We start from the raw sequence: 27,441 nt of genomic DNA, 5'->3' as shown, positions 1-27,441 counted from the left end.
GAGTATTCTTTAAAATAATATTTGTTTATTTAAAACCTGGAAACCATTCAGCCAATACTGTATCAGAATAACTTCCTCTAAAAATGCCTTGCATAAAACTTTACATTAAATGCTGTGATTCAGGGTGACTTTGTATTCTCAACTTGTTTAAATGACAGATTTGCATAACGCTTAAACACATACAGTTCTTTCACTATGATTCCAAAAGAAGTTTAACTAGCTATCACATAAGAGATGCAACAAAATCCAGTTTCCATCTGACCTGACATACACACAGTATTGGATTGTACCAGTCTGTTAAGGTTCCTGGAAATAGTATAAACCACACTCTAAATGGAATATGACACACAACAACCCCTACCCAGACAACAAATAGAAAAAATTGTTCTCAACTCTCTGACTGAACAGGTAAACCCACAGATGTTCCTTCACATATAACCTTTACATGTGATAGCAGACTAACAACATCCTAGGGAACCAAAAGGCAGGGTTTTGAAAGGCATGTGTGATTGGAGAGATAATCCACAAAGGGAGTAGTAGTAAGGGGATGCTTTCTACTGACATGAGGTATGACTTAACTGATTAAGTAAAGGACTATGACTTCTATTTGGCAGATAACTTTAATTGGCTCTATTTTGATAAATTAATCCATTATAGTCATTAGGCCAATGTAGGCAGTGCAGAACTTGCAAAAATCAACCACAAAAGTACTGTTAACTTTGACCAAAAATAAGCCAAACTAACACTATGACCTACCTCTTTCTGAAGATGGTAGCCACATTTGAAATATAGATGGGCAGATAAACTACAAAACACAACTAAATATTTGACACCAAACAATCCAAAGACCACAGTGATGCACTTAAACAGCACACCAAACATTCATATAAAGTAATACAAGCACACATAGAAAATGTAAAACTAGTTAATCAACACTTATGAATCAGCCACAGCACAGAGGATCTTTTGCTCCAGAGGGAGTGACACACGAAGGTAAGTAACTTTTCTCTCTGCCTGACCCAGTCCAAGCAACTGTTTTGGAATCAATAAAGGAGCCAAAACCACTGTACTGCAGACTTAGCTTCTAAAGCAAACTTACCAGCTATCCAATCCTCAGACGACAAGTGAGGATTTCCTTGTAAATTCCCAAGCCAGAAAATTAACTAAAGTAGGTATCTTTCCCGAAACTGTCTGAAGGTCTCATGTGTGACTTCTACATTTACAAATGAAAACAAACCTGTAATAAACATTTTGCTCTATTTATGAAGAGCTTACACATGAACCATTAAGTAAGGCTGAAAGACAAAGTAAACCTCCAAATTTCAGCTGACACTATAAACGTTTATTACTTTAAATAGAGCTATGGTTCCATTATTTTAGTTTACTTAAATAATAACCTTTATATAATTCCTTTCTTCAGTCATCTAATAGCAAAATTTCAGTCTATATCACTTGATACTGTATTCAGATTTCATTTACCAAAAATGATCCTTAAACAAACTCACTAAAACAAAGTTGTTTATTCTGCCAGTGATTGGGGTCGTCAAAATGTAAGCAAAAAAGTGTATAAATTAAGTATCAATTCAATTGTTCATAAAAAAGGTTACAAAAATAGTATATGTAATATATTAATAATATGTTTTTTTTTTTTTTTAAGATTCAGACCATTAAAACAAATACTATCCTCAGAAACAAAGGATGTTAGGTTTAATTCAAACTGGGGTTTTTCCACAAATCAATTCATTATAAGGATTGACCACCAAAAGCTAAACAATGATCTGCCATCTGAAACAGCTTTGATGTAATACAGTCCTAAGTGTGACAAAAAGTCTTATGTTAAAGTTTTAGCTAACAAAGAAATATTTGTTCTATTGAAACATTCTTTGAATATTATAGTTTATACACTGTACATGACTCATTTAAAGAACCATATTAGACTCATCACAAAGTAAGTCCTATTAGAACTTTTCCTACACAAAATAGTTGTCAAATAGCCAACTATCAATTAGCCATATGCAAAATTTTCACTTTCATTAATTCTCACCATTGTTATCTTTGTTTTCACATAAAAATAAGATAAGTCAGAAATCATACCAAGCAAAAATTCTACCTGCATTCAATGTTGGAAAGATTTTTATTTAATCTGCCCTCTCACCTTCAATGCATAAGATTACCATTTTAAACCAGAAAAACTCCAGGTTGGCCCAGTTCCAATGCTGACCTCACATCAAAACAGAAATAAATGTCTTAAAAATAGCCAAACAGCCATCTTCTAACTACTGCACCAGACCCAAAGCAGCAGCATAAGGTAGGAGGTTATTTTTCTCCTTCTTGACTATGTACCTGTATAACATTAACCATTTCTCAGTGAGCACTTTACTTTCTTAAAAGTAAACACTGACCAGAAAATTCGGGGTCATGGTCATAAAGGGAGAAAGTGTTTTACATTTAACATCATTGCCTCAAATCACCCATTCTCACCCAGTCACAACCAATGACCATGAAGAAACACTGTTTAATGTGTCTGTGCTTTTAAAAATCAAATTCCACCAAGATAACAATTAAATAATTACAACACAGCAAATATTTTAGCCATGCTCTATTATTCTATCATTTAAAAAAACCATTTAATGCCCTAACACCTCTTCCACTAAAAGGTAATTATATTTGTTACCCTATAATTTCATTATCTTATTGTTACTGCATTACACTACTTTTGGCAACTCCGTTCTACCACTACAAACATACTTGCTGAACATTCCATTTCTGCACAGAGATGACAAAAACCACTATCTTCCACAGTCACTTAAGGTCAAACCACAATGATGTTTTTACTAATTAATCAGACTACAACAACAATTGCATATAAAACCAACAGCTCAAATGTACCTTCTGCAAAAAATACAAGTAAATAAAAAACCATAAGTACTTACCTACAGTTGGGAGGAGGGTCCAAAGTAATTTCTGCAAGTTCCTTCTGAATTCTTTAAAATAAAGACAAAGAACATTATGTTAAAAATACCTTCACTGTTAACAATTTATTTCAATAAAATGTTATTTTTCAACAGTATTTCCCTTTGGTAAGCTATTAGTTTGAAATACTAATACTGTATGAAGCATCATATCCAACAATGAAGTAGCAATTTCTGCCAAGGTTTTTAACGATGCATCTAACAGTGCACGCAACCTGTGGAAGGAACGCTATGACTTCACTGAACCACTGACAGCACTAATTAAAATTTCTAAAACTGGAAATTTCTGCCATACCATTCATAGGTCATTCTAACTTCTGTTTTGTATTAGAGCATTCCCACACAGATGGAAAGCTGATATTAAGTTAAATTCAGGTATCCTAACTGTTACAATCAAATGGTGAAGAAAAGATTCAGGATCTCATTCCAATACCTGAAACTGCCGTCAAGATGCACATGGGATTCCTTTCTGGCGCTTCTAATTTGGAGCAGGTTGGGACTCTGAAGTTTAATACTATTTCATCTGCTAGAACTATCCTAATATTACATGAGTAATTAATGTCATTGCACGAGCTTCATGCAAAACAATTTTTTTTTTAAGCCTGCACTATCCTGATGTGTTACACTCTTTTAACTGCATCTAACATCTTATGTACGTATAAAAAGGCTGAAAGGTGCACCACTGTTTTCTAACACTATACTTAACAATCCCTTAACTCTCATTCATACCTTATTAAATGTAGGTTTTGTTAAATCAATTACCAAAAAATTCTCAAAAACGTTTCTTCTCCTTTGCCTTGGTTTTTAAATATGGGGTTATTAACAGCTGGATGCCTGTTATCTGGTAATTATTGTGATAGTATATGGATAATAACTGATTAAAGTATCTTTCGAAAATAAGAATTTGAACAAAAATATTTACATTCAAACAATTTCCTTCTACTCGTTTTTGAAGACAACAAACTACTAGAATAAATGGGAACCCTGCAATAGAATTGGTCTCAACTTCCTTAAGAAACTGCATGCTACTAACATAATTTTCACTTCTCTAAACCACGTGATTCAAGCTTGGTGAGGTATTATGAATCAGAGCAAGGCTAAGAAATTCAAAGTCAAAAAAATTTCATTGTAATTCTGCTAGGCTATTAAATTGAGTGCCTGGGCAAGAATACTGCTCACACATGTTTGCTCTCTCTCCCTGTGCTTCCATTTTCTGTCCTATAAAACAGGTTAACTAGAACAAACTCTGTGATCTCTTTTATCTTTAACACACTATAACTTCCTTCTAATACAGATTCTGTGATATATTTAGATGCATACAAGGTACATATGGCCCATATTTAAATGACAGAAGTCTCAAAGATTAGATATAAGAGAACACATGTTATGGATTTCACACAAAAGTATAAAACAAACACTTCAAAACTAAATAGCTAAGTTCCAGTTAAAGATGGCAAACTAAGTAGACACACTTTCACCTCTCAGTCATGCAGGACTCCACTGGGTGGGCAGGTGGAATACAGAAAAAGCAAAAAAGGAATAAACAGCAAAGAAAAAGATGGTAGTCACCAATGAGTGAGAAATTTCAATGTATTTCTGTAAGACAAAACAGATGGGTGTAAATCAAACAAGTGGAGACAGGCAAGAGGGGGCTGCAGAGAGTATATGGATATAACAGACTACCAAAGGGAGTACTGGGGGAAGTAAGCAGAAATAAAGCTATGTAAGAAAATCACAGATGAAATATGAAGCAAACTAAAATGTAAAACAATTTTAATTAAGTATCAGACACTGTAGGTGGGGTGGGGCGAGAAAGATTTGATATATTTTGCCTAAATGCTCTGACTCATTGAGAAGCCCAGAGATCCTGACACTGGATGTGTAATTAATCCTAATATGCTGTTTTGTCTGGCATTGAATATTTACAGTTACAATAAATACACAATTTATTGGTCTTTTACTGACCGACAAAGCATAGAAGATTGGTTATTAGCACTATATAAATTAAATGTTATCAACATTGAAGATGTAAAATTAAGTGTAGCTAATACAAACCATCTAAAAGTGGACAGAGATGATATTAACATCCCCAATTTACCAAATAGAGAATAAAAAACATGTTATTTGTAGGAACAAGAAATCAAAGCTTAAATATATTTTTTAGAGTATGAAGGCAACCAATCATCTTTTTAAAAATTTTTTAACTATCATAACCGGGAGGAAGAAAAAGAAAGGGAGAACAGGTAAGCAAACTAAATCTTCATATTTCAGAGCAGGGCATCAAAATACATTATTTCAATTAACAATTCAACAAGAAACGGGTGTATTATTTAGAGTTATGCAGAAAACCACCAGAAGGAATAAGAGCAAAGACAGCTAAAGAGTCTGCTTCAAGGGAATGGAACTGGGAGAATCAGGGGAAGAGGGTGCATTAAAAACTGTTGCTTTCCATAAAAAAATCTATGTATTGTTTAATTTGTTATCAGAAACATAAACAACTTTTAAAAATTGTTTATAAACTAAGAGAACCAAAAGAATAAGCATTCTAAAAAGCATCCTTAAACTGTCAGAGAAATCTATTTTTAACATAAAAAAACTTCTTTGCAATTTTCAAACAACACATCTTGCTTTATATTTATACTGCCCCTTTTGGTTTAAAAAACAAAAAACAAACAAACAAACAAACAAAAAAAACAACTCACAAATCATGGGCCAGGTGCAGTATCGGTGGCTTAGGCCTGTAATACCAGAGCTTTGGGAGGCAGATGGAAGAGGAACACTTGAGGCCAGAAATTTGAGACCAACCTGAACAACATGGTGAGACCCCTTCTCTACAAAAAATTCAGGAAACTATTGGTCATACTGGTGCGTGCTTATAGTACCAGTTACTCTGGAGGCCAAGGCAGAAGGATCAGTTGAGCCCAGGAATTTGAGGCCATGGTGATCTATGATCATAACACATACTCCAGCCTGGGCAAGAATAAGACCCTCTTTTCTAAGGGAAAAGAAAATTGGCAAATCATAATTTTCTGTCATATAATTCTATAACAAAATTTCAACTCCAGATCCCTATAAGTCTCCATTATTCAATATAAAAAGCAATTTACTGATAAATTCAACAAGTCTGAGCAGTAAGTCAATATATTACAATATATTTTGAGCCACAGTTACCTAGAATGGTCATATTTCTGTCAGCAGAAAAGATTATACTAAGAATTGCTATTTAAACGGTTGTAAGATGTCCTGCTGTTTTCAATGACAGCAATTCTATTCTCTCAAAAGTTGTGATCATAGTATGTATTAAGTTTCTCAGCCTTGACAAGTGGGATAAGGAAGGTAGCTATTTCAGGCACTGTCTCTTAGGGTGAGGAAAAATGAAAAGTATCAATAATTCACACTTACAGTGTACCTTTCCCATGATGATCTTTTACCATTAAAAGTGATTAGATAAAACTCACAAAATTCTCTTAAGTCTCTCTTTTATCAGTCCCCATTTAAAAGACAAGGAAATCTAAGGCTAATTATTTTACACTGGTTAAGGTGAAAGATGGGGAACTATTATCTTGCTAAGTCAAACAAAAAGACCTTCCTCATCAGAACTTTTAAGACAAAATTATTTTACACAAAAATCACCTGGACAATGGCCTAAATTTCCAATTTCCACAAGGCAGTGTCACCCCTTAGTATGATACAGAAGTCAGCAACTACCCAATGTTACCGAGGCAAGTCAGGAGCAACACACAAATTAAATTTCAATATATATATATTACTCCACTTTATACCTTAACTGTTCCAGGAATGAATGATAAGAGTACAATATGAGTACTGTGTGGGACTGTTATTTGCTTTTAAGAAAAAATAGCGGGGGAGTAGAATCATAACAATCATGATTCATTCAGACTTAAATGAAGAATATGGTACCAAAATCATACAGAACAGAGAAGATATGAAACATTCATGTGAACATCAATATACTGGAGTAAGGGTTCAGAAAAATGAAGCAGTGTATGTGTACTGACATGTTTAAAACACACACATACACATATCTTGGTTAAAGAAATTCAAAAATTTACTTAGAGCCAAGGAGAACATGAATGTGTGGATATGTAGATGCACAAAGTGCTATCTTAGCAGTAATTTTTTAAAACCCTTCATCTCATCTAGATAACTTTCTATATTTCCTTACACACTACCTTCCTCAGTCACCTAAGAAACCCTATTCTAATCAATTGAATCACCTAGTGAAAACCTTCCAAAATGAACCTATTCTCAAGAAAGCATCATGTAACTAATTATTAAAATTGTTTTAAATGTCAAAGCCATCTTTAGAAAACACATTGCCATTGCAAATAACAAGCCTAGAGTTTAATCCTGAATGGTGGTATATACTGTGTATCTACAACTCTAAAAGATCATTGATTTTTAAGACAAACCGTCAATAATTGTGCACATCAACTTTAAGATGTGTCCCAATTTCAGAAACGTTAAAAAGTTTTAAAATGTACATTTAGAATGAAGAAAATACAGTAATTACAAAAAGAGTATCTATAAAAGTACTATTTCACTCTCATGTGGAAAACAAACTTAGATGAGCCCATATAATAAAAGATCAAACTGGAATATAGTGAAATTAATCTTTCAACCTAAGAAAAAGGTAGAGTCTGAAACCAAAAACTATACCTTGAACAGTATCATATTGAGTGTCTAAAAATAAAATCACCATGTCTACTCTGAACATAATTTAGAATAAATATGATTTAAAATTCACATTTACAGATGTGTCAACCCGTAAAAGCAGCAGCAGAATAAATTCAATGAAGATCTCAAAATAGATGTTTTATTGAACTGACTAGTCGATTTAATCAAAATCATCTAAATCTGTCACTGCAAATATAGTCCAACCACATACTTGCAAATATAACAAGAGTGATATAGATATATCAAGAGAACAGGCTGTGGTAAGAGCATGACAATTTTTTAAGAAACAAATTCTTGCCAAAGAAAAGCAAAAATGCATCAAAGATGTAACTATAATATTTCCTCCTAATTCTGAGACAGAAATTAACTTCCACTACTGTTTAAATACTTAAATGTTTTCTGTATATCACTATTCTGTAATATCACAAATATGAGATTTTTCAAGAAATCGTATTTCTAAACCAGCATATTAATTCCACAATTACTGCATTATAGCAATTATTAATTCTACAATTATAGTACATTTCATATTATAACTGAGCACCTACATGCAAGCAGTTTTCCTAAGTCACTACAAAATGCATTTAATTACAGTATTTCTAGTTTAACAACAGCATTAAGGCCTTGAAGGTTAACATATACCTCATTTTTCCAAAGTTTGTTCCAAATAGACTTGAAAAATACCATTATAGACTTTAACTAAGTCTTTTAGTGACAGCATTTGTGAGAGCTTACTATGTGCCAAACAAATGCTTTATCATATTTAGTCCTCACAAGAACCTTGTCAAGAGTGTAACATTATCATCTTCCTTCCAAGAAAGAAGAAATTGAGGCTCAGAGCTGTAATCATACATCAGGATCGCAGAGGCTAGGCACAGTGGCTCATGCCTGTAATTCCAACACTTTGAGAGATCACTTGCAACCAGGAGTTCAAGGCCAGCTTGGGTAACATAGGAGACTCTCATCCCAGCAAAATATACATTAAAACTTTAGCCTGGTGTGGTGACATACCCCTGGAATCCCAGCTACTCGGAAGACTGAGGCAATAAGACTAAATGAGCCCAGGAGTTGGAGATAATACACTGCACTGCAGCCTGGGTGACAGCAAGACTCTGCCTCAAAAGTGCCATACCCCTGTAATCCCAGCTACTTGGGAGGCTGATGCAGGAGGACTGAATAAGCCCAAGAATTGGAGATCATACCACTGTACTCTAGCCTGGGTGACAGAACAAGACTCTACCTTGGAAAAAAAGAAAAAAAAAATATATCAAGAAAAAGAACGTAGAAAAGACCACAGAGCTACAGCTACTAAATGCTAGAACCTAGATTCAAATGTACATCCTGTCTCTAGAGTTTAAGCTCTTCAATGCTACTCACTACCTCATAAAATGACACTATTTGAGAGACTTTTCATCTGAATAAAAGTGATCATCAACAAAAAGTATGAAATAAAATTTATTTTGAAACTACCTCTAACTTTTAATCTTCTGAACACACTAGTACCAAGATCCTAATATTCATGAATCCAATTCCTATAATAAGCTCAGGGTTCCAAGTCAATCGGTAAATAAATATTGTGACCATACTCTGCTAGGCACTGCAGATATGACAGTGAACTTAAAAGATGGGGAGTCCTCTATCCTCATAATTCCCAATTTTTTTTCTAAGTGCTTAGAACTTAAGCAGAAATGGGAAAGAATCAATAACTACACTATCAACTGAACTGGAGGAAGACAGAGGGGAGAATACTTTTTTTTTTTTTAAATTAAAACATTAGTAGTGATCCAGGTGTGATGGCTCATGCCTGTAATCCTAGCACTTTGAGAGGCTGAAGTGGGTGGATCACCTGAGGTCAGTAATTCGATACCAGCCTAGCCAACACGGCAAAATCCCATCTCTACTAAAAATACAAAAATTAGCCAGGCATGGTGGCGCACGCCTGTAATTCCAACTACAGAGGAAGCTGAGGAAGGAGAATCACTTGAACCTGGGAGGTGGAGGTTGCAGTGAGCCAAGACTGCACCACTGCACTCCAGCCGGCATGACAGGAGCGAGTCTCCATCTAAAAAAAAAGAGTAGTGAAGCCACATTTTTATACTTAAATAGTAAATTAAATAGTAAATTTTTATAATAGTAAATGTATTAAATATTTATTAAATATTAAATAGTAAATTTTTATAATAAACAGTAAATTATTATATCACTTCATACACTGTCACCCAAAAACTAACTGAAGACCTTTCTAGAGAAAGATCATGAACCACAATTTGAAAATCACAGATTAACAAGAATTTGCAGACATACGGATTCTTTCAGCCAGGAAGCAACAACTCAAAAGACACTTCTTACTTTGACCAACGCAATACAACCACTTTCTATTTACTGCTAATCAGGCACTGTCCTTGGCTCTACACATACACTATCTCTATACTAGGTTTTATCTTGACATATTTTTTTGACAATGCAAAAAAAAAAATATCTTCTATATGTTTCCCTCATGAAATCTATCATTAGGCTTGTATAATCTGTACTTTCTACAGATACTGTAGTAAAATGAAGACCCACATACTTGAAAAACTCATAAACAGTACATCTTTCATAAGCAGAATTTGGTCTTTGACATATCACCCAAGAAATATGATTCTGAGGTATTTTATAGTGGTGCTCCCAGTTAGGGGGAAAGGCAGAGCCTCACCAAAACAAGTGACTTTGCTAACCAGCAGTCACAGAACAAAGCACAGCCCCCACAGAACCCTATTCCCCACAGACCTGGCCAACGAATCCTTCCTCTTTTCTGACAAACTAAAGACACTGAGGACTGAATTAGATTTTCCTAAACTACATGGAACTACGATCTGTACCTGAACATCTCCTACCCACCCACATCAACCTCCTTCTTTCATCTAAATGTCATATTTTCTCTATTCTCCACCTTTTTAATCCATCCTAACCCCACCCTCCATTTCCCAGGTCACCTCTAAGCAGGTTATTTGCGTTGTGGTCAGGCAACGGAAGGGTCAGCTAGCTGAGTCCCCTGTACTTGTGGTGTGATGGCAAAACAAACTGAACCCTCTTCCCTACCCTAGCATGTTCTAGTATACAGGACTAAAAGTTTAAATTCCGCACTTTCACACAGCTCCTTCAATAGAGGGCAGGGATCAGCAATACTCTCCCAGGAAAGGGAAAGTGAATACTCTCGTACCTTTAAATAACCACTCACCATCCCTCCAACATCTCTCACCAAGGAACCTGAGAAGGTTCTTTCCAACCCTGTAGATTGGCTAAGCCAAAGGGAAACAAGGTCTACTAGACTATAATAATGTTTTGTTTTGTTTTTTTCTGAGACAGAGTCTCGCTGTATCACCAGGCTGGAGTACACTGGCGCGATCCTGGCTCACTGCACCTTCCGTTTTCAGCCTCCCCAGTAGCTAGGACTACAGGCGCATGCCACCATGCACAGCTAATTTTTTTTGTATTTTTTTTAGCGGAGACGGGGTTTCACCTTGTTGGCCAGGATGGTCTCAATCTCTTGACCTCTTGATCCATCCGCCTCGGCTTCCTAAAGTGCTGGGATTACAGGCTTGAGCCACTGTGCCTGGCCCAATAATGTTTTTTTTTAAATCTTTGAGAAAGGAGTTCCCCTTAATCCACAGCATACAATAACATGTAAAGTTGTAATTCAACATTCAGACATTCCGCTATGCCTAAAAGTTAGGCTGCTTTTATTTATACTTCCTATTTGATCAATATAAAACATACAAAAACAAAGCAAGAACATAGAATCACAGAATCAGGAGACACTATATTTATCTTTCGAATTATTTTCCAAGAGATATTCTGTAATGCAACAATATCAAAACAGATTCCCTTTAAGTCCAATGACATGTCAATCATCTTAAAAGACTGATGTACCAAGAGAAAATCATTCAAATATCTACTTTCCAGATCCATCTATTCTCTAGAGAAAGAGAAACTGTGTATCAAGACAGATCCACTGACTAATGTAATGAAACCAAGATGCACTTGTTGCTAATGTCAGCATTTCTGACTTTACCAACTGAGAGTAATGGAAAATAAACTATCATTCACTCAATAACTACTTCAAAAGATTCTTAATCTCTATTCTGTGTTACTGAACAGGAAAAAAAATTTATGGTCAAGTAACCATAAATGAAACCACTGCAATTTTACATGCACATCCTGTATATGCTTCCTTAACAATACACAAAAACACAAACACACTATGGATATGTATTTTATGAATCTGCCATGCCATTTAACTGACTTTAAATACTTAGGTTCCCTATGGTTAAAACCATGTAAAAAAAGATCATCTATAAGAGGAAAGAAAAATCCATGAGGTTCATGGCTTACACATCCCGGAAAAAATGATTACTTGCAAGAGAAAAATGGAACTTAAGATGATAAACTGATACCAAAAACAAAAAGGTTACAATAACTGAGGTACCTTTTAGCACTAGTTGACAATTTAGCAGCGGTTTTGCTGGATATTTTTCCCTCCTTTTTCTTGGGCTGAACTTGTTCTCTTTCTGGTTCTTGCTGAACACTTTCACGTTGATCTCCATCAGAACTTCCTCCACTAGTGCTTGGACTGTCATCAACTCTTTGTGCCTCAGTGGACATTTTAGATCCTGGATTAAAGAATCAAAAATCATTTATTCAGCTGTGAGAACTACAGTACGCTACCTCCATGACACAGAGAATAAGCCTCAAAGAAAACAAGTAAATCTCAATAAAAAGTGGATAAACTGGTCATTTACAAAACAATGCAGTTTTGGGAGTCGCTAAAACTTTTCTTTCATCCATTCAAAGTATATTGTAAAATGAAAATATACAAAATTTATACGTGAAATGTTCATAGCAACATTATATAAATAATAACCAAAATTGGAAACAACTCAAATATCCACTAAGGGATGAACGAATAAACAAAATGTAGTAGTATATCCACATAATGTACTACTAGCCATAAAAAAGAATGAAGTACAGTGTCTACGTGCTACAAAATGGATGAACCTTGAAACATTATCGAAGTGAAAGAAACCAGCCACAAAGGACCACAAACTGTTTGACTATTTATATGAAATGTCCAGACTAGGCAAATCCATAAACACAAAATTCAGTAACCAGATCTCACGCCTGTAATCCCCAATGCTTTGGGAAGCCCAGTCAGGACCAGCCTGGGTGACACAGTGGGACTCAATCTCTACCAAGAAAAGAAAAAAAAAAAAAAAGATTAGTATCACTGCATTCCAGCCTGAGTGCCACAGTAAGACCCTGTCTCAAAGAAAAAAAAAATTAATTAAAAAAAAAATACAGTGGGTAAGTGGTTGCCAGGGAGTAAGGGGAGTGAGAGTAGTAAGGACTGCTAATGGGTATGATGCTTCCCTTTGGGGTGATATAAATGTTCTTAAATTAGGCAATGGTAATATTGCACAATTCTAATTGTAAATATTCTAAGAACTATAGAGTTGTACATTTTTAAAGGGTAAATTTTATAGTATGTGAATTACATATAATAATGCTGTTATGAAGAAAATGATTAAGGGTCTACTCTCTACCAGACACTGTGCTAAGCCCTTTGGTCCCACAACTGAGAAAAACCTGGACTAGCTAACTTGCTAAATACTAAAACGAAGGTTAGTACAAAAAGCTGTGGAAACAGAAAAATGGGTGGACATTTTCAAATCCCTATTCAAATCAGTACATCCTCAGCGCTGGGCTATGGTTAAAATTCTCCAAACTAATAAATTGATGACTTTGCGGTAACAGATGAACACAAGGCCTACATGACTGCATGATTCTAAATAAAAACTTAACCGTATGATGGTGTCAGCATTGATTCAGCTGTATACTAAAGCAACCATTTTTCATAAGAGATGAAGACACTGAAGATTTTTTTTTTCACAGTCCGGTTAAAATATTCCTCAAGGCTTTCAAATTCCCTCTCCTCTGAGTTCATGCTCCCCAAGCAGCTCTGACTACCAACTCAATTTCCAAAATACCTTGATATTTAGATAGCTATTATAACCTAGACAGCAGACACAACTCCTGTAAGTGAAAAGGAGTATCTCTTATCAACTGTCATTCTATCATAATCAATATCTGAGTTTGATTACTATGAATACATCCCTTATGAGCTGACTAGCTTAGAGTGTTCTGACAAATCCGGAACTGAACCAACAAAACCTATGCCCAGACTCTAAAAGGCCTTGTGCTTACCACGGTTTTATCACCTAATAATCACTTTGAGCACTGTATAGCTACCTTCTCAGACACCTCTTTGAAAACAAAACTACCTATGCTTAACAAGTACCATTAACAACACAAAATACACCTTTAAAAATTATAGGTACACTGAACAAATTCCTTTTGAAATGGATTCTTTTGATTAATCGAATTAGAAGTTCAAATAAAACTGTTTCTCATATGATCAAGAATAAGAATACATAAAAATACTTCAAATAAAGCAAAATTCTTAATTACTATAATTTAGTCCAAATAGATAGCTTTCATATGATGAAAATTCATCATTACCAAAGATTTAACTTGTAGCTTGCTCTAAGCAAAAGCAATGTTGTAACACGGATCTTTAATGGATTGAAATTTTTGTAAGGCAAATCAGAAAGCAATGCAAAAGAATGGAAGCATCAGGAAGCAGAGAGAGGCAAAGAGTCAAAAGAAAACAGTGAATGCTTTCACTGACACACCACACACACACCACCAGCACCCCTTCAACTAGAACAGCTCCCCATGCCAAACAAAAACAGGTCTACCCCAACAGTTCTGAAACATACTAACGGAAAAGCTGACTACTTTTCTACCTATTCTGTAAATGAAGAGCATCAGTCTCTACTGCTGTGACATCTTTTATGAGCACTAAAGTCACTTAATAGAATGCTGATATTTTATATCAGTATGTTTCACATCTAGCTCTAAAAGTCGTAACATATTTCTTGCTTTTTTTCAGTTTTATTTCACTCTAAATTCTCATTCTTGGATTTAACATTGTTTTTCTTTCACCTTACTTCTTTCAGTTAAATTTTATCAGATGTTTAAAACCTTGAAAGTATGTACATAATAGCATATCAGATAGGGTGGCATGCATGGGAGTGAAAAAGAGAACAATACTCAGGGAAAGCTGCTCAGATACAGCAAAATGCTGCCAGCAACACCTTAAATTGTGAAATGAGACATCATTTCATACATTTTAAACCAGAAGCAATCCATTATATGACAAATATACGGGAATCTCAATGAAATAATATTCTCTACACTGAGGCTGCAGCTTCAGTTTAATAAACTATGATTTAATAAACTATGCTGAGAGTTTCAGTTGTGTATCACATTAGTTATAAAGCCACATTCTTCTTAATATGCTTATTTATGTGCATTTACATACTATCAAATAATGCCATAGTTACATAATTCCTTAAAAAGATTACTCAATGATACGATCTGAGCCATAATGTGAAACCCAAATTTCATAAACTACTGCCGAATATCAAAGGAAGACTAAAGTAAAAATTAGTCTCACTAGAGAACTAATAAAAATACTATTTAAAATGCCCCAATAGAGGCATAATTTCTAGTTTTACATTAAGGAAAATAATTATTTCCACTTTTGACTTAAGATATCTTATTTCATTCAAATGTTAACCTACAAATGATGAATCCATCTCAGGCCACTGATACCACTACGGGAACTTATAAAAATAAAGTTTTCACATCTCTTTTTCAAATATCACTAATAAAAGGAATTTCTTCTGGGTTTGTTTTTTGACTACTTGATTACAGAAAAAGCACAGAAAAAAACTGTACCACTCAGGTGCAACAAATTTTTATGAAGAAAAAGTGGTCTATAAATCATTTTAATTAGTCATAAGTGTAAAATTGATGTATCTCTAAAGTACAAATGAATAAAAATTCCTAAAATTCTTTAAACATTATCTTCTAAATTAGCACTTTAAAATCAACTCCTCAACAGCTAATCTGAGCCGATTATCTAATCTACAGGGAAGATAAACTTAAATCCCAGGGTTAGAAGCAAAGAGCTACTCTCCAATGATAGTTTCAAAGATACCGAGATATATAAATTAATATGCTTATTTCATAACTCAAAGTAAAACTTGATTTTTAAACATAAAATAGTAAGGTAGTCCTTCCTAAAACTATTTTAAGAGGCTTAAATTCTGTTCCTTCTTCAACACAAACTAAACTTGTATTAGCTATGTACTCTACGTTGTAATTACAGACCTGGAAATTAGCAACATACAGTGAATGAAACTCACGTGTTCCATAAAAATGAAATCATTTGGCTTGAAATATCACTGACTACATAAAGGAAACTACAGTCATTCCATAAATTCAGACTACTATCCAGATAAGCCTTATAACAGTACAAAACTGCAAAACAAGTGTTCATTCGAGCTTTTATAACAGGAAAGCGTTTAATTCTGTCATATGTATCTTGTCTTCCTACTCACGTTTCTAAACTTTTCTAAAATATAAAACAAAATAGTACACAGTATATGCGCACAGCAATATCCAGCTTTAAATTTAACTGCAAAGACATTTATGCAGAAAATAACAGTGGAACACCTGATTTGGGGGTAAAAGGTGCAGCAGGAGAGAGAGAATGGGGTATGACATTACATGAAAACACTCCATTTTAAGCATCAGCCCACATACAGAACTCCAAAGAGCCAAGGAGCATCCAAATTGTCGTAGTTGGCAAATATTTAGATTCACAAAGTCCTGACTGAATTGTCACATATCTAGAAACACACTTTTTAAACAATCAGGGATCAAACACTAAGAAGAGCGTAAAATCTTTCTGAACCGCGAGACAATCTGAGGGTAAACCGTAGCACTTCCCTTCGTACTTTTAAATAAAAATATTTGAATAGACTCTCGAGAACACACAATACAAAACGACGAGTCTTGGAAACATGCAAATGGGTCTAACAGCCACCGAGCACAGGATGATGTCTTTCTAAAGCGGCCTTAATTTCCTTAAGGGAAGATGGATTGGACATTTCTGGTTGGTCGTGGGAAAAAAAAGCCACAAGAAGCCACGCTTTATCTTCATTAGAAATGGTAAAGGGCAAAAGGATCAAAACATTACGAGAGAGAGGACAGGAGAGGGGGAGAAGTGGGTGGAGGAGGGAGAAGGGGGAGAGGACAGAGGGAATCCAGTTTCAAACCAGGCCGGTGGGGGCTGCAGAGAAGAGACCAGAGAAAAATGGGCTTCGGTTCCAAACTGTGACAAGCGCCAGGCATCACAAAAGACCAATACAACACACACCCCACACCAGGACACACACAAATATACCCCACAAGGTCTTCTCCGGGCGGGCCACCGGCGTGCGGTGGCGGAGCCGCCAGACCCGGCACTCGCCAGGAGAGACACCATGTGCAGCAATTATGCAATTAGGGAAAATAGCAAAAGATCAAGCCGGGCACTTTCCACCGCGACATTTATCCTGTACTTTTGCAAAGACTTAGTTCCAGGATGCGGCCAGGAGAAGGCAGGCGCTGGGAGGGTGGAGAAGGATGGGGAACTGAGAACGGAAGGGGGTAGAAGGAGGACAGGGAGAGGAGAGGCAGAAGAGGGGGATGGGAAGGAGGGGGAGGGGTAGAAAGGGCGAGAAACGGGGGCAGGAGGCTCGCGGGAGGGGGCGCGGAGAACCGGGCGCGGGGAGCGAGGAAGGAGGGAACCAGGACGCCGGCGGTGTAAGCGGAGACCTGCGGCGCGGAGGGGAGTCGAGGGAGCGGGGAGGACGCCCGCGAGAGGGAGGACGCCCGGGGAGGGGAGGCACCGGCGCGGCCCGAGCGAATACCTGAGGGGGGTGCCGCGCAGGTCGCGGGCTCCAGCCGAAGCCCGGGGAGAGAGCTGCCGAGGCGCGCGGGGGAGGGAGCCTGGGGAGGCCCCGGGGACGGGATGTCCCCTGCGGACCGTCTAGTCACCGAGAGCCGGACCCACGCACCACGCACCCGACCACGCCTGTCCCCGCCGCGCTCGCGCCCGCCCGGACTCACCCTCGGCGCCGCCGCCGCCGCCGCCGCCGCCCCCGGCCGTTCCAGCTCCGGCTCCCGAGGCTACTGCCCGCGGCTGTCGCTGTGGCGGCCCCTGAGTCCTGGAAAGTGAAGCCGCCACCTCCGGGAGCCGCCGCCGCCCGGCCGTCCGCGCGCGCACCCGCGACTGCGCGTGCCCGGGCGCCCGCCCGGGAGAGACCGCGAGAGCGCGAGCCCCACGTCGGCCGTGCGGCGCCGCGCGCCTCCCTCCTCCCCGCGTCCCTCCTCCTCCGGCGCGCGGCCACGAGGGGGCGGGAGAGGGGGTGGAGAGGCGGCGCGGAAAAGTGAAGTGACAGCTGGGTCCCGCGCGCAGGTCGGACTGTGGCGGGGTGGGCGAGGGGCGTTCCGCAAGGACGGGAAGAAGTGGGGGAAACCGAGGCTGACGGGGTGTCTTGAGGGGAGGGGACGCGAGGACCTTGACGGGCACGCGCGTTAAAGGGAAACGCTGGCCGGGGGTTGGGGGTTGCCCCCAGACGGCGCGGGCGGGGGGACGAGGAGGCCTTTGGCACCCGTCCGCCGCGGGCCGCGACTTCACACTCGCCTCGAAGCTTTCGCGAAGTAGCTCCGGGGACTGACCCTGGGGACGCGCCAACCCAAACTCGCAGACGCGTCGGGCCCGCAGGCACCCAAGACGGGGAAACTTCACGAGGGCCTGGAAAGTTCTTCCAGGCTGAGCGAGAGTGCAGCACGAAGGCCCTTCTGCCTTTTGGCTCGACCTAGCCCGGAGTGCACGCCAGCCGGTAGAGAGGATCTTCGTGCCGTTTAGCCCTGGGGTATTGAAGAGACGGGTGGTGGGTACAGGGTGCAGCACGGTCGGGGTGAGTGGGAAGCCGTCGTCAGGCCCAGTTGAAGTATGTGGGGACGTTGCAGTGCTGTAGGTGGCCTGAAGGAACATTAGGTTCTCTTGCACTCCTCACCCTAAATAACCGTTAAAAAAGTATGTACCTGCTTTGCAAACTCAGCTTCCATGAAGTTTCTCCCACCCCCACCGCTAGCCTCTCTTACCACCTGGGTGCTGGGTTGTTGGTAATGGGATGCAGCAAAGTAAACTTCCATCTTTGTGGAGGAAAGGATTGGAAGACATTTCACTGCTTAATTGCTGAAATTATGGTTGCTACAATACTTCATTTGATTGTAGATGTTTTAACTGCTATTTACTAAGTTCAAAATGGGTTTAATACAAATAAGTTACCCTTTTCATTTATTCAAGGAATATTTATTGATACCAGGCGCTGTCTGGGTGGTAGGTATATGACATTCAATAAATGAGAAAAATTCTTGTCCTCAGAACTTTCCCTACCTCTGAACCTTCTCTGTTTTACACTCAGCATCATATTCGTCAGTAAATTCTGTTGACTCTGCTTTCAAAACTATATGGTGAAAATGTCCACTGCTTCTCACTCCCCTGCCCACTGCTAATGTCCTGGTCCAAGCTATCATCTCAGTAATTATCACCTACCTGATCTTTCTACCTCACACTCTCTACCTCCTCCCTCCTTCACACCCACACACAGCAACTGTCCTTTAAAACAAAGATTAGATTATGTGTCTCTTCAACAATTCCAGTGGCTCCCCAGGCTGAATATGGATACATGCCCGGCATGATCTGCCCACCATTCCCAGCCAGGATCCCTCTGACCTCAAGCGGTACAATTTCACTCCATCCTCATACTCCTTTCAGCCACACCAACCTTGCTGTTATGGACACACTAAGCATTCCTCAGCCTCAAGACCTGTGTATTTACCATTTCCTGTCTCTAGAACATTCCTCCCACTCCTCCCCCAGAACTTCCTATCCACATCCTCTGCTTTATTTTTCTCTATGATCACCACCTGACATAATATATATATTTCTACTTATTCATTAGTTTCCCCCTTCTTCTGCTTTCTTTTTCCTCCCTCTCCCAGCCCTCCCACATAAACGTACCTTGAGAAAATGTGCTGGGGTTCAGTGCTATATGTATTCAATAGAATGATTGAGTGAATGAAATTGGTCTCTTTCAGTTGATGACATAATAGATATTGTTCTCATTTTTTCAGTAATAATAATTAGTACTTACCGTGTTCTTAATTTGTGCTAGGAAGCATGCTAAGCTCTTTAATTAAACTAGGTCACAACCACCGCAGAAGTTGGTTTTATCCAATCAGCTGCACTATACAGATGAGAATACTGAGGTACAGAGGGATTAAGTCACTCACCCACAGTCACATAGTTAGTGAGGAGCAGAGCTGCTACTTGAAATCAGCAGTTTGACTATGGAGTCTGTGAACCTAAGGACACTTTACCGTGAGTCCAGTGTTACAAACATAATTATTTGATTTTCTCCATTTCTCTCTTCTGCGGCGCAAACTTGGTCTCCAAGACAAATAGCTTATCTTCCTTACATTTTCTGCTCTGATTCATCAGTCTGTCATCATGAACTCTCTCCTTTGTTACATTTATTATTTCTGGGCATTAATTTAGAGCCTACATTCTACCTCCTGGAATTGGCAAATGGGAACGTTGTTTGAAGGATCCTTCTTAAAATGCTGTCACTGCCAATTTCATAAGTAGAGCCACAGTTTTCCAGTTTGACTGGGTGGGTCATAGGAAAGACCTCTCGCAGGGGAACTGGACTGAATTTTAGCAGAAGCATTATACTGGTGGAGCCCTAGGCTGCTTGTTTCAGCAGCTTCTGTTCTTGTGAGGCACCCAGTTACCAGGGGTTGTTATGTATTTATATTATACCCTTTGGAAGAAACGTCATATTAGCTCAGGTTTTCCAAAGATTAGAGCCCTGAGAGAATTGGATAGAGGTCAATGATCTGTTAGATACAGTCTGCTTGAGGGAGGCTATAGTTACCCTGAATGTTTTGGATACTTAAGGGCAACACTGGTGTAGAATAATTGAAACTCCATTAGAACTGTGACCCCATTACCTACCTAGTTCAGTACCAACACAAAGGTGCAGCCAGATGCTTTACAAAATGTTTGTTTCATAAATAAATAAATGAAATTCTAGCAGGGAATAGAGGAGTACTGAGGACAAATTCCCCTGACTTCCCCACTTGTTCAGAAGCTGCTACCTGGACCACTATGCATGATCAAATATATTGTACACTGCAAAATGTCAAGGGGTGCCATTTTTGTAAATTAAGATGCAAACAGAATGGTAGCTGCTCCTCTAACCCCTAGACATTGCCTGAGTATGGTAATCCGTCTCCAAGATGTCCCACTGATCCCTGCCTCTTGGTATTCACACCCTTATGTAATCTCCTCCTACATCATGCTAGGGTTGATGTAATGCTGTGAGAAGTGAGGGTATGTCACTTCCAAAATTAGTTTAAGCCTTCCATCTTGGCTATGCACGTGCTGGCGCTCTCTCTCTCTCTCTCTCTCTCTCTCTCTCTCTCTCTCTCTGCTGTCATGGACTCTGAGGGAAGTTAGCTGCCATATTGTGCGCAGCCCTATGGAGAGACCCATGTGACTAAAAAACAAGATCTGCTAACATCCACATGTGTAAGCTTGAAAGCAGATCCTTCAGCTTTAGTTAAGCCTTCAGGTAATGAAGCTCTGACCAACATCTTAACTGCCTCTTGAAAGACCTTGAGCCAGAAACACCCAGCTAAGCCACTCTGGAACCTGGAGATAATGTTTATTGTTTTCAGCTACTAAATTTTGAGAGTATTTTGTTATGCATCAATGGATGATTACTGCAGCATGCTCTCTGCTCTCTAATGATGACGTTCCCCCTCAAGTCCTCCATGTGTCAAGGATGTTGCTGTCATAGTAGTTCTCCCAGGGCAAGGGGTCCCACTCACTCCTGGAATGGACTATTGCACCCAATTTCCCAGGAACTACAAAGGGGGTACTGAGATAGAAGTAAAGGATCTCAAGAGACTACATAGGACAGGATGAAAGGAAGAGTGGTTCTGAGGGGCTGTCTTTAGACACCACAGGAGTAAGAAAGGAAGAATCAGCTCTAGAGAGGACTAACCAAACAATGGAAAGAATGAGAGATTTGTTGAGCAATGAGATTGTAGTTGAGGTTTTCTTTGTTGTGGTTATTATAATGTTATTAGTACAATAAATAAAAATATCTTTAACATGGAGACACCTCAGAAAGAAACAGAAAAGCCTTGACCAGGTTGATGCCTTTCCTAGGCATTGCAGAGATGATTTGGAACTGGGCTATTTAGATCCTGGCTCTACTGCCGTCTTATGTGACCATGAGCAAGTGGCTTAACTTTTAACTGCCTCAGAGTTGTCTCCTACAAATGGGGCTTATTTGAATAGCTAAATCTTAGGGTAAGAGGGAAGATTAAATGAATTAAGATATGTATGTAACTTGAATAGACTTGAAGCAAAGTAAGTACAATAGAAGTGTGAGGTACAAGTCTTCCTGGTGCTTTGATAAGTGGGAGATCATCTCACCCTCGAGTTTAGCTGTAACTCTCTCACTTGAGTTAGCCAATTTCTTTTGCAAATAGTCTTCTAGGTCAGTTACACAGCATGTCTCCCTGTATCTTACACTGTTTGAAAGCCTGCACTCTTTACTTTGCTGTGAACTTCTGAAGGGCATACACCATGCCTTATTTACCTCCACATTTACACGTTAATAAAAAGAAAAGGCACCCCTGAAGGGTTTGTTGAATTAATAAGTATATCTGCTTTTTCAGTTGCCATTCCCCAAACTGTAGAACTGTGGAGATGGGTGTAACTGTTTCATGTCCCTCATATCAACAACCATTTCAAAGAATACGTAAGCTTTTTACTATTTTTTATGAATTCAGAAAGCATACTAATGAATATTTTCCAGTATTTCATGAACCCTCTGGCCTTCTCTGCAGGCTCTATGAAGAAAAAATGTGGAATCTCTTTAAATGTGGCCAAATGAGAAAACAGTTTTCTTTTTTTCTTTTCTTTTTTTTTTCAGATGGAGTCTTGCTCTGTTGCCCAGGCTGGAGTGTAGTGGTGCAGTCTTGGCTCACTGCAACCTCGGTCTCCCAGGTTCAGATGATTCTCTTGCCTCAGCCTCCTGAGTAGCTGGGACTACAGGTGCTCACCACCGTGCGCAGCTAAGTTTTGCATTTTTAGTAGAGACAGGGTTTCACCATGTTGGGTTTTATCAGTTCGAACTCCTGACTTCAAGTGATCTACCCACCTCAGCCTCTTTAGGTGCTGGGATTATAGGTGTGAGCCACTGTGCCCCATCTGAGAAAACATTATTATTATTATTATTATTATTATTATTATTATTATTGGCTATCATTATCTTACTGCTTTTATTTTCTTTTACATGAATCTTAGTACTACCTTCTATACTAGTAAGTGCACAATTTTTAAATAACAGCTTTATTGAGATATAATTCATAGACCATACAATTCACCAATTTAAAAACATATAATTCAATAATTTTTAGTATTACATATTCAAGGGAAGGCACAACTTATATGAATGGAGAAAAATAAAGACTTTTTTTCTCTTTTGCTGTCATTCTGTTTTTCTTTTGACCAGGGCTTATTATGAGGACTCTGCAGATAAGCCATTTGTTTAAAGTCTCTGGGATTAATATGCAAACCAGAGTCAAATGAAAAACCAGCACCAATGGAGAAGCCAAGTGTCAAGGCTAGATTTATCTTACTAGCCTGGCTCTAGTCAGGTTGTATCCTCACATTCTGAGGGAGCTGATCATAATCTCAAAAGACACAATTCCAAATGCCATAATCCCAAAAATCCCCAAAGATTAAAATCCCTAAAGTTCAAAATCCTGAAAATCACAACCCAGAAAGATCAAAATCTCAAAAATATAATTCTGAAAAATAAAGCATATTTATTGACACATTTTAAAAGGGGGATTTATTTGAGAAACATAAAAACACAACAGAGCGTGTCACAGGCCAGTTTACACAATAAAATGGGCAGTCACATAAGTATCAAAGTTATGAGCAGACAGTCACATGAGTCAATTAATGACAGTCACATGAGTATCACAGTTATGAGCAGACAAGCCATATTCATAAAGAAATAGGTCAGAAGGGAATGTGTAAACATATCACTATGGTTGGTAAGTGAGTGCACCCAGCTTTATAATTGCGGTCATCCTGAAATACCATGACAAATACCCAAATCTTTTGAAGAGATCAATCAAAAACCTCAGTAGGTTACTACCACATATGCAGTTGCCCAAAGAGCTGAGATCTTGAGAAATTTTACTTTTTTGCAAATCAAATGCACAAAAAAAGGCATCTCTTTATTTATTGAGGAGGTTTCAATGCTTTTACATACTTGAACAATGCTTACATATAAATCATCGTGATAATTCACATGGAGTCAAATTTGCAAAAAATGCATAAAACAAATTAGAATTCTCTAAAAGTCTCTACACAATTTATACCTCCAGTATTGGAAATGATCCGAAGATGAAATACATAGTATAGCAAATTGTAAAAAAAAAATAATAATAATAAAATAATGATGACGATTTAAAATAGTGGCAAAATAGCTTAAAAAAAGAAGGAAAAAAAAGGCAGTGGCTCACTCATATAATCCCAGCTACTCAGGGTCTGAGGGGGGAAGATTACTTGACCCCAGGAAGTCAAAGAAAATTCAACATATGCAACAGTGTATTGCAAGGATAGATTATAGGTAATTGCACAGATAAAGTCTCAGAAGAGCTGGCTGACTTTCACAATCACTATAGTTTGAAGTCTTGCATCATAAAAAATAGCTGCTTTTGGGGGGTGGGGGTGGGACATAGTGCTCCTCAGAGAATACATTCACAATCATTTTCTATCTGGCCCTGCTCTTTTTGGATTCTTCTGTTATTTGATGTACAGCAACACAAGCATTTCTTACTAAATTTTCCCATCTTGCGTCTAAGGATGTTGATCTTTCGTAGCTTCAACATTTGGGATTATGGTGTTTGGGATTGTGTCTTTCTGGATTATGATCCAAACTCAAACACCGGCATTCCCCCTTGTACTGGCTGAGTCCTCTAAGAGGTAGGCACCAAGATGCAGTTAGATGTGCAAGAAATGGATGTATTTATATATGAATGATAAAGTGGAAAGGGAGGAGGAGTAGGTAAGGAAATCCTTCAGGCTATGATACAGGTTTGATATCCGTGAAAAGAGAGAAAGGAGGAAGAAATGTGTAGGAAGAGCCTCATGCTGAAGTGCAGCACTGTGGAAGATGCGTCTAACCTAACAGGAAGTTCCAGTGCAAAGATTTCCCATAAGAACTGAGCAGAAATTGCCAGTTTCTACTGCTCCCGTCATGTTCAGTCATTTGCTGGGATGCCTGAGGAGAGCGTGTCCTTGGTTCAAAAGCTAAAATGCATCCTGAGGGTGTTAAGAGCTGCCAGCTGGCAGCAGCTAACTGGACTCCTCACAGCAGATAGGCAAATTTTTTTCTTGAAGAGTGATCCAAGCCATGCATTTCCATAGCTGCAAATTCCTCTTGCTCCTTTTTCATCAGAACTCTACATTCACAAACATAGTTTTATGCTACTTCTGTCTACCTTGGGCTTGCTAACTGGAATGAGCTTCATTCATGCTGTTACTCACCAACTCTGCTTTAACCTAGCTTCTGAGCTTTGAGCTTCTGATTATAGCTGATATCCTGCCTCTAATTCTTCCATTTGCTTAATAGTTGATATGTTCAATCCTGTACCAGGTTCAACTTTCATTAGACTGGCCTCAGAGAGCCAAAATAAATACCTGAATTCTTCTTCAGAGGCTTAGAGTGAGTAGCAGATTAGCTTTCTTATTAGTTCCTGTCATTTCTCTCTGTTGTATAGGCAAGAGGAAGAGGCCCACTGAAATATGCTTTGAAGAATACATATGAAGTCAAACTTTTGACTTCTTTTTCCCCAAAACTGCATCCCTGAGTAGTTGTGCACCTACCTCTAAGGAAAGTTCAGATGAAAGAGCTAAATCCCATTGATCTCTCTGTTTATTTAGAGTGGAGGGCAAACATATGCTGTCCCTTCCATCAGTCCTCAGCATAACTTTTCCAAGGACACTGGTAACAAGCTACTTTTACCTTAGAAGTTGGAAAGTATCAATTGACCCACATTATATATGTGTAAATATCTTTATTCAGTGTATATACAATATATTTTTAATTTGACTTCCAAAATTTACAATTAGCATTGAATGAGTATGAAAAATTGTTTTGTAAATACTATCAGCAAGCTATTGTATATTTTTTTCTGATTTATGAATGAGATTTTCATCAGTGAAATCTTACGACAAATGACCAATTACATTGTCACTGCCAAGTTCCAAATGCATTTCTTCCCGTTATACTGTTTAGAGTATAAACAGCACACTGAATTATTTTTCGAGCTCCACTCAAACATTTTAATTAAGCCATACACATCACATAATTCTTTACCCTTCCCCTTCCATGAACGTTTTTTCTTTCTTTGAGACAGGCTCTCACTCTGTTGCCCAGGCTGGTGTGCAGTGGTGCAGTCCTGGCTCAATGCAACCTTCGCCTCCTGAGTTCAGGCGATTCTGCTGCCTCAACCTGCTGGGACTACAGGTGTGCAACACCACTCCCAGCTAACTTTTGTATTTTTTGGTAGAGACAGGGTTTCCCTGTATTGGCCAGGCAGGTCTTGATCTCCTGACCTCAAGTGATCCGCCCACCTAGGTCTCCTAAAGTGCTGGGATTACAGGCATGAGCCACTGCATCTGGCCTCCATGAACCGGTTTTTAATCCATTATTTTAACTTTTCTCTTTCTCTGCTCTTAGCCCTCAGTCACAGAATCATATTGCAGGAAGGGCAGATAGGGGAAAATGAGAAAGGAAAGGCATGAGTCTAATTTGTTTCAACCTAGGATTCAGAATGTCAGGTATGTATTGAGGGTGGTAGAGCAAGCCCTTAGGGAGGAGTGGCATATTTAAATGAGGAGCCAAGGATTGTCCTGAGAAGAATGATCCTAAGGAAAATGAGATTGGAGACATAGAAGACAGCTTAAGGCTGATGAGCACATCACTGAATAAAGGCAATTTTAGGCAAGTCATAAAATGTGTTGCTTTCTGATTATTCCAATTTAACCCCTGTAGACTTTTATGGTCCAAGGGAAGAAGTTCTATGACTAAGGACTAAGAGCTTTATGCCCACAAAATCTGTTTGATAATTGCACAGTGTAACACACACAGAAAGGGAAGAAGTCAGGCATTGCGATGTTGAGGGAACTGACAGAGAGTGGGAAGTAGCCCCAGCCCTATCAGTGGTTTGCTGGTGATGCAGCTTTTGCACAGGGAGGCATCAGTGCAGAACTACTTGGGGCCAATCAGTCGGGGGTGAGATAGGCCCCTTTTAGCTAGTGGTAGAGAACAAATTACTTCTGGGGATTTCATAGGCTTTGGAGGCTTCAGGAAATGCTGCCACTTCTGGGAGCAACAAGTGGAAAAAAGGAAAGGGGCTGTTTTATAAGCACATGTGAGAGTATACCTGGTGACTCTCAGAGGTGATGATATGGGGGTCTCTGAAGGATGCCAAAGCTCTGACAGTAGTGGAAAGAAGCTTGCAGGATGTCAAATCCAACCATCATCAAATTTAGAATTCTGTCTTAAAAAAAATTGCTTGAGGCCAGGTGCAGTGTCTCACGCCTGTATTCCCAACACTTTGGGAGGCCTAGGTGGGCAGATCATGAGGTCAGGAGATCGAGACCATC

General features: G+C 38.8%; 1 protein-coding gene and 1 long non-coding RNA gene across 4 annotated transcripts in view; one reads left to right on the top strand and one right to left on the bottom strand.

Moving 5' to 3' along the window:
• Nucleotides 1-17,958, bottom strand: part of UBE2E2 (ubiquitin conjugating enzyme E2 E2) — a 357,133-nt gene extending 339,175 nt beyond the window's left edge. The window contains exons 1-3 of one of the 3 annotated variants that reach the window (XM_074405720.1): nt 17,733-17,958; nt 12,139-12,322; nt 2,934-2,984 (exon numbers count right to left, since the gene is read on the bottom strand). In XM_074405720.1, coding sequence (XP_074261821.1) covers nt 2,934-2,984; nt 12,139-12,314 — 227 coding nt within the window. In that variant the 5' untranslated portion in view covers nt 12,315-12,322; nt 17,733-17,958. Of the gene's footprint in view, nt 1-2,933; nt 2,985-12,138; nt 12,323-17,533; nt 17,688-17,732 lie in introns of those variants that run through there. The other 2 variants (XM_039480217.2, XM_074405721.1) reach the window with 2 other exon arrangements.
• A 75-nt stretch (nt 17,959-18,033) lies between these two features.
• The window catches only part of LOC141585624 (uncharacterized), a 361,964-nt gene continuing 352,556 nt past the window's right edge, over nt 18,034-27,441 (top strand). Inside the window, exons 1-2 of the long non-coding RNA XR_012519208.1 lie at nt 18,034-18,081; nt 22,685-22,806. This is a non-coding gene — a long non-coding RNA (uncharacterized LOC141585624). The remainder of the gene's footprint in view (nt 18,082-22,684; nt 22,807-27,441) is intronic.

This window comes from Saimiri boliviensis, chromosome 9 (assembly GCF_048565385.1).
Source record: "Saimiri boliviensis isolate mSaiBol1 chromosome 9, mSaiBol1.pri, whole genome shotgun sequence".
In the NCBI taxonomy this organism is placed as follows: Eukaryota; Metazoa; Chordata; class Mammalia; order Primates; family Cebidae; genus Saimiri; species Saimiri boliviensis.
This window is presented reverse-complemented; position numbering and strand designations above follow the sequence as displayed.